The following is an 8,572-nucleotide window of genomic DNA, read 5'->3' as shown; positions in this document are numbered from 1 at the left end:
CAGGCTTTGGCTCTTACTGACTTTAACTGATCTTTACAGTTATTTAATATACTTACTTATCTCTATAACTGGAATAACAACAGCAACAATCACAACATCCCAATAAAGTAGTTCTGAAGAACTAATGAATTAACATCTCAAAAGTTCTTAAACAAGAGCCTGGCACATAGTTACCACTTAGTCAATGTTAACTGTTATTTTAACATCTCTGTACCATGACCTTATTATCTAGAATACTACCTATTAACTACCTATTTTACTACCAGTCATGTAATTGTTGGACAACTCTTCAAAATCTTCAGATTCTGCATACTGTAGATGTTGAAACATTTGTTGAATTACATTTTCCTTTAGACACATTTCAAGTTGCACCATGCTATTTGCTGTGTTGTTACCTGCCCTGTCATCAGATCATGCGCCAGTATCCAGGACATAGGCTCCCCAGACATGGATAAGGTGACATCTCGTGATGGGTTTTTTCTTCCTAGTAATCACATTTTTCTCTTTATGTCCTTGTCAGAATCTCTTCCTACTTCCGCGTTTTATTTTCTGGGTACCCATTAGTGGCAAGGAATTGTGCAATGGCATCAAGGAGAATTACAAAGAAAATGATGCTTTAACCCCAAATACTGCAAATATTTCTCTGTATAGTGACTGCAGCTTTCATTGGTTTATGAAAAGAATCTCTGACCTTCCATGCACTAAAGAGAAAATCCTGTCGGTAGTAAGGGAGGCTAAATTTAATTGTCTATTAGAAAATTCCAGGCTTGGTTAAATCTCTTCTTGTTTAAAGACATTTTTTAAAAAATGAATCATTTATAATATATATATACAGAGTAAGAGAAAGTTAGCAACACCTTAAGTACTTGGAAGAAAAAATTATACTTGGAAGAAATTTAAGAAAAGGAACAAACTTTTTTAAAAAAATTATTTTTTCTATGTTTAATGCATTAAAAACAAGAGAGAGCATAAAAGAAAAAAAAATTTAGATAGAAATAAAATTATCCTGGAAAAAACAGACATAAATGAATAAGGAGCAGAAAAAAATATTTTAATTGGCATTTTAGGCAGAATTGCCATTTCAGAAGGTAAATTAGTAATGTGCAGAATAGGCTTCAGAAGTCCCTCAAGAGGGAAGACTAAAAGGACAGAATTTGGAGAGTGACATCACCAATATTGTGGAATAAGAGTTTTATTCCATAATCTCCTCCCCCGAACATTGATTCTGATAACCACTCATGGATGAGAGGTCCTTTGTGGGAGTCTGGGAGTCCAGCAGAGAGGTTCCAGCACATTTGGAGCAAAAACAATCTGAGAATGGATGTATTGAAGAGGGTAAGATGAATAGTCTCACTTTACCTGCACCATCTCCTCCCCAAGGTAGCACAGCTTAGTGAGATAAGAGATACCCTTACCCCATGATTTCTCCCATAGGGAAAAGTGAGAACACAGTAAGTAAGCATCTAGCTTCCCTAGCCATTCACGATGCTGCTGAAGAGGCTCACTTCTTTCTTGACCCACCTAGAATACTGAGGTGATTGGCATGGCTGAGGTGTTGATAGAGGCTGGGAGCACAGGAACCAGGGCTCAGAACTCATCAAAGGGTCACTAATCTTACTTAACACTTTGTGGACTCCATTAGGAAGCCCACCCATGAGATGCTTAGAATGACTCCCCTGTGGTCCCCACCACTGGTCTGTGGGCATCTTCAAAGCTGTGTGCCTCACCCACTCCCCTGTGGCCAACTGCCTGCATACCACCCTATGGATGGTGAGTGTGAACATTTACAGATAGCTTGCAAACATGTGCAAAGAGCCAACTGATCTCTGCAGGACTCAGAGAAAGCACACACTTCAGGGCACCTAAGGAAAACAAAGGGGAGACTCTCAGCACCTTTGCAAGATTGGGAGAAGGCATATAATCTTAATAATTCATTCCCACAAGGGAACAAGGGTGTGGAGTGGGTGCATACATACAAAATGTCTGAAAGACCATAAGAATTGCTAGCAGACTGAAAGGTGAAGGTATTTCTCTCTCAAAACCAGTCAGTAAAGACTGGAAGAGGTGACTGCTTCTTCAAATGTGAAGATAGCAACTCAAGAATTCAAGGACACAGAAAATCAAGGAAGCATGCCATCAGTAAAAGAATGCCATAATTTCCTACCAACTGACCACAGAGAAACGGAGACCTATGAATTTCCTGGCAAAGAATTCAAAATATTTGTTTTAAGAAACCCAGCAAGCTATAAGAGAATACAGATAGAAAACTCAATGAAATTAGGAACATGATATATGAACAAAACAAGAAGTTCAACAAAGAGACAGAAACCATCAAAAAGAACCAAACAGAAATTCTGGAGCTAAAGTATAAAAAGAATGAAATGAAAAATGCAGTAGACTTGCCTTAGAACAAATGCTATAGGAAGTTCTTCAAGTTGAAATGAAAGGACACTAATTAGTAACATGAAAATATATGAAAGTACAAAAATCACGGGTAAAGGTAAGTATATATGCAAATTCAGAATACTTTAATACTGTAATGGTGGTGTGCAAATCATTTTAATTCTAGTAAAGCTTAGAATACAAAAGTATTAGAAATAAGTATAGCTACACTGATTTCTTAATGGATACTCAATATCAAAAGATATAAGTTGTGACATTAAAAACATAAAATGTTGGGTGGAGGGAAAAGTGTAGAGTTTCTGTATGCAATCAAAGTTAAACTGTTAGCTTAAAATAGACCATTATAAATATGAGATGTTTTATGTAAGCCTCATGATAACCACATAGCAAAAGACAAAACAGAAAATAGAAAGGAATCAAAGCACACCATTGCAAAAAAGTCATCAAATCACAAAGGAAGACAGTAAGAATGGAAGAAAGGAACAAAGCAACTACAGAACAGCCAGAAAACAATCATAAAATGACAAAATCATCCCTTACCTATCAATAACTACTTTAAATATAAATGAGTTAAATTATCTTACCAAAAGACATGGAGTGGCTGAATGGATAATAATAATAATAACAATAATAATAATAATAATAAAAGACCCAACTATATGCTGTCTACAAGAGACTCACTTCTGCTGTAAGGACATACATGGGCTGAAAGTAAAGAGATTGAAAAAGATATTGCATCCAAATGGAACCCAAAAGAGCAAGAAGAGCTATAATTATATCAGACAAAATGGACTTTAAGTAAAAAATTATAACAAAGGACCAAAAAGGTCGCTATATAATTATTAAGTGTTCAATTCATTAAGAAGATAAATATATATGTACCTAACAGTGGATTACGTAAATATATCATGGAGTAAGTATAGAGTAAGTAAGTATTAACAGATCTAATGACAGCAATACAATGATAGTAGGGGACTTCGGTTGCTCAGTATCTAAAATGGATAGATGATTGAGACAGAAAATCAATAAAGACAGATTTCATTTGAACTAATTTTTGTCCGAATGGGCCTAACATACATATATAGAACATTCAACAGCAGCAGAATACACATTCTTCTCAAGTGCAGCTGCAACATCCTGCAGAAAATATTGTATGTTAGGTCACAATATAAATTTTAACAAGTTTAAGAAGATTGAAATAATAAGAAGAACTTTTTCTGACCACGTAGTATAAAAGTAGATATCATTAACAGGAGGAAAGAGAGAAAATAGGTAAGGCATGATTTTAGGGAAGAAATACTTCCTCTGCTTTGATTTTTGCCGAAGCCCATGGCCCAATGCTACATCATTTAATAATTCCCAAGACTTCCTGGGAAACCAGAGGCATGAATGGAGTGTGATAGCTATGATTTATACTACTGTCATTCTCTTTGTGGAATTCCTTGGCTTCCTCTTCAGTGGCACTGGATACATTTGGATAGATTGAGTGATGGTGACAAGAATGGGAACTGAGACTAGGAGGATCACTTCTCTTTCTTGCTTTAAAGTTTGACAACTTCTATGCCAATGTTTCTCACTTCTGTCCTATAGCTCAGCTATTATCATGGCTGGAATGCCCTCTCTGCTTGTAAAAACCCTAGCCATGTACTTTGCTAGTGCACACATCCTGACTTACTTAGATATCTCTCCCTGTTATTTTATATCTCCTCTATGGGCCAGCTTTTGAGTCAGGTGAACGCATTGGGCATGAAGACAACTGGGTTCATCTCCTTCTTTCTAATTGAAACACATCGAATAAGTCACTTTTCCTTTTGGAGATTTGGTTTCCTTATCTGTAAAAGAGGGTTAATATTATCTGTGCTGTTGGGCTATTTTGAAAATTAAAAGAGACAATAATACGTGTGATATAGTAAAAGCACATATGCACACACAGGTATATTTGATATTCATTGAAGCATCTACTTTCTCTGAAACTGTATGACACATTTGGATCTTCCTTTGTAGCACTCATCACTTTCTTCCTTGTGTTGGCTATTGTTTCATTTTTTCAAAAACAAATATTTATGTGCCCACTCTATAGTATTACAACAACACACTGAAAATACACTGTGCTGTGTGCTTTGACTGATAGAAAACTGAGAGAGACACAGAGCTTGACTTGCAGGAACATCAAGTCAAGATTGCACAAGTTTCTTCCTCCCCCACTAGAATCCTGCCTCTCCATTATGACCCCCTTTCTCAAAATTTAGTCATTCTACAGAGTCTCTTGGATGATTTTATCTATATTTCCAAACTTATCAACTCCACTGTGATTCATGCTCTGTTAGTTTTGCTTCAAATTTTTGTTATCTTCATTGTACAATTTATTGAATCCTTACACGAGAGTGTCCCACATGAACACTTTCTTCCCAAAAGGGAACTAAATTTTTAAAAATTACTTTCTCTTCAATATTTTCATTAAAGGTATCCTTTACTATCATAAAAGTTACTACCTTCTGTTGTTTTTATTTCCACATTATTTTGGTATCTAGAGTCTTTTGTCTATATCTTGACTCTCTTTTCCTCAGATTGCTCTGAGATGCCTAATGAAACTCTAGTCTCACCACTCCCCACTCCTTCCTCCAGCTCTCTCTCTCTATCCAATCCTTGATTAAAGAAAACAGTTCCATTTGCAACATCATGGATGGACCTGGAGGGTGAGATGTTAAGTGAAATAAGCCAGAGACAGGAAGACAAATACTGCATGATTTCACTCGTATACGGAAGATAATAAATACATGGGTAAAGAGCACAGATTAGTGATTACCAGAGGGAAAGGGGATTGGGGGGTGGGTAAAAGGGACAAAGGGGCACATTTGTATGATGATGGATAAAAATTAGACTACTAGGGGTGAGCACAATGAAGTGTACTCAGGAACTGATAAACAATAATGTACATCAAAAATTACACAATGTTATAACCATAATAATCCCAACAAAATTACGTAAAAATAAATAAAATAAAATAAATAAGGTTTGAATAGTAAAAACAAAAAAGAAAAAGAAAAATTCTCATCATTGCTTCATGCAGAACTCCTTCTTGCTTACCTATCTACATCTGTCTATCTACCTATCTGTCATTTACCTATTTATCTATTCATAAAGGAAAATATTATAAACACCCATTGATCCACTACCCAACATGAAAATTAGGACTTTAGTAGCAACCTGTATCAACAACATGGTATCTCACTTCCATTCCGTTGACTCTCACCTCTTGAATATCCTCTCATCCTGAATCCCATACTCATCTTTCTCTTGCTTTTGTTTTTAACGCAGTTTATTTTATTGCATCTATGCTTATTCCCAGAAAGTGTATTTTTTGGCTGTTTTAATTGTTTATAACCTACTGAAAGGTTATCAATAATAATCTTTTTCAATTTATATATTTTCAGTTTATATTATTATGGTAAGAGCAGCTAAATTATAGCATGACTCTGTGGGCCATTCAGAAAATAAATAATTTCTCTACTGGCTGGAGTGACTGATCCCAATTAGAAATTCATGGTGTTGATACTACACAATGGGGTACCAGGAGATCCATGTCTACAACAATGTGAGATGCATTTGTATTTCCATGCCCAATTGAAAAGATTAGAAACTACATCAACCACAAAAAATAGGCAGCACTATTGAGGACACAGACACTCAGGAATGAAAGTCTGAGTAACCCCAGCAGGAGGGGACTCACGTAGCAGCAGTATAGCAGCTCCTCTCAGAGATCTGAACATCAGATCTCAGGGGCATCATCTTCTGAGCAACTAGGTTCTGGTAACATCAACTTTCCATTTAGTTCCCCCACACCTAGTGGAAGTAACTTCTTCCTGCAGTTAATAACTTTGGGATACATCAGAATCCATCGTTTTTATTCACTTTCAGAATACACCTATGTGTCTAATTCCTTGTTTTAAATTTTCTTTTTTGGGGCCAGCCCCATGGCTGAGTGGTTAAGTTTAGGCGTTCCGCTTCAGAGGCCCAGGGTTTTGCCAGTTTGGATCCTGGGTGCAGACCTAGTACCACTCATCAAGTCATGCTGCCATGCTGTCCCACATAACAGAGCCAGAAGGACGTACAACTAGAATATACAACTATGTATTGGGGGGCTTTGGGAAGAAGAAGAAAAAAAGAAAGATTGCCACAGATCAGTTCACAGATCAGCCAATCTTTAAAAAAACCAAAATCTTCCTTGTTTAAAAATAATGGGTATGATTTCTGTTTCCTGAACAGATCCAAATGGCTTTATGACATGCCAGGTACAGAATGGCTTGGAAATAACATTGAATCTGATCACGTCTAATCACGATCAGATTATATTTATTCATTTACATTCACTCATTCCGTCTCCACCAATTGCTGTTGGATGCACTTTAATGATCAACATTAGAAGTACAGTGAGTGTTAAGATAGCTCTTTCCCTCAAGGGTTACAAGCGTGGTAGGGATGATTAAACATAGTAGTTCAAAAAAATTGACATTTGATTAGTGATTTATAACCTTCAAAGCATGAACTACTGTGATACTCAAACCCCACGACAGAGAAAACACAGATATTCTTTCCATTAATAGATATGGAAGCCAAGGCTCAGCCCTTCTCAACTTTACTCTGCTAGTCGTTAGCATAGCTGAGACAGGGACCTAATATTTCTGTGTTGCCACTCTGCCAAAAGGGGTAATAACATCTACAAAGTGATAATACCAATGGGATGTCTTGTCAAACTATTGCAAGATTTCTGAGAAGAGGAATTTAGTGACTGGAAAGAACAAAAGCTACTTCTTGGATGGGGAGGACACTGGGGATGGATTTTCGAGTGCATCCTAATTGGTGACTGCAGCCTCCAATATGACCTCACACTGGTTATGAGCAGATTCTCTTGCTGAAGAGTTTCCCCAGCGCAGCCTTCATGTCTCGATTTCTCAGACTATAAATGAAAGGATTTAACATCGGAGTCACTGCGATGTACATCACAGTTATCACAGCATCCTTTAGGCTGTAACTAGTCAGAGGGCGGAAATACATTCCCATGACCGTCCCATAATACAAAGAAACAACTGTGAGGTGGGAACCACAGGTAGAGAAGGCTTTGAGCACACTTTTGGTGGATGGAACCCGTAACACCGTAGAAAAGACCCGTACATAGGAGAAGACGATGCATAGTAATGGCACGGAGAAAACACCAGCCCCTAGGTGCATCATCTTCACATTGAAGTAGATGTCAGAACAGGACAGCTTGAGCAAAGAGGCAATGTCACAGTAGAAGTTTGCCACTCTCTGGTTTCCACAGAAGGACAGACTAGCTGTGAGCAGAGTGTGGGGGAAGGCATTGGCATTTCCAACCACCCAAGACCCAACAACTAGCAGGACACAACTCCGTGGGCTCATAATTGTTGTGTAATGAAGTGGGCGGCTGATGGCCACAGCACGATCATACGCCATTGCTGCCAAGATATAGCTATCTGTGTTACCCAAGGCCAACATGAAACACATCTGTGTCAGGCATCCTCCAAAGGAGATGGCTTTGGTGCCCAAGAGATGGTTTGCCAGCATCTTAGGGAGTATTACAGAGGAGAAGAAGATGTCAACCAAGGAGAGATTGGCAAGGAGAAAATACATGGGGTTGTGAAGGTGAATGTCAGAGCGAATGGCCAAGATGATGAGCAGGTTTCCAATCAATGTGATGGGGTAAATGAATAAGAAGAGGATGAAGAAGAAATCTTCCTGGTCTTGCTGACCACTAACTCCCAGGAGGATGAAATCCATGTTAGAGGACTGGTTGTCTTCTCCCATGGACCCTTTAGCAGAAAAGGGGAGAGGAATCCATAATTATCAGTGAAGTGTTATGTGTAATGATCATCCTAAACCACCACTTTGTACTCCTGTGGTGGCTGTGTCTATACCTGCATTTACTAAATCCAGAAACACCCAATACATTGGGGGAAAAATCACTGTTATTCAGTGGGACTAACTGACAACTAGCCCTGGATACTCATGTCTAAGAAGTGAGAAATCTTGAATCACAAGTGCCCTTCCTCCCCAACCTCAGCACCATCACCTGAACTTACAGAGTTTAATCATTTTACAGACAATAAAAGTTCATCATAGATGTGCTAGACACTTTGTTAGGCCTCATGGA

The 8,572-nt window shown here is 37.9% G+C and overlaps 1 protein-coding gene across 1 annotated transcript; it reads right to left on the bottom strand.

The window, feature by feature from the left end:
* Positions 1-7,296: 7,296 nt before the first annotated feature.
* Positions 7,297-8,226, bottom strand: LOC103545906 (olfactory receptor 1A1-like). Its single transcript, XM_008512424.2, has one exon. It carries the CDS (start codon positions 8,224-8,226, stop codon positions 7,297-7,299), a length of 930 nt encoding a protein of 309 aa, XP_008510646.2.
* Between the last annotated feature and the right edge of the window lie 346 nt (positions 8,227-8,572).

Source organism: Equus przewalskii, chromosome 10 (genome assembly GCF_037783145.1).
Source record: "Equus przewalskii isolate Varuska chromosome 10, EquPr2, whole genome shotgun sequence".
In the NCBI taxonomy this organism is placed as follows: domain Eukaryota; kingdom Metazoa; phylum Chordata; class Mammalia; order Perissodactyla; family Equidae; genus Equus; species Equus przewalskii.
This window is presented reverse-complemented; position numbering and strand designations above follow the sequence as displayed.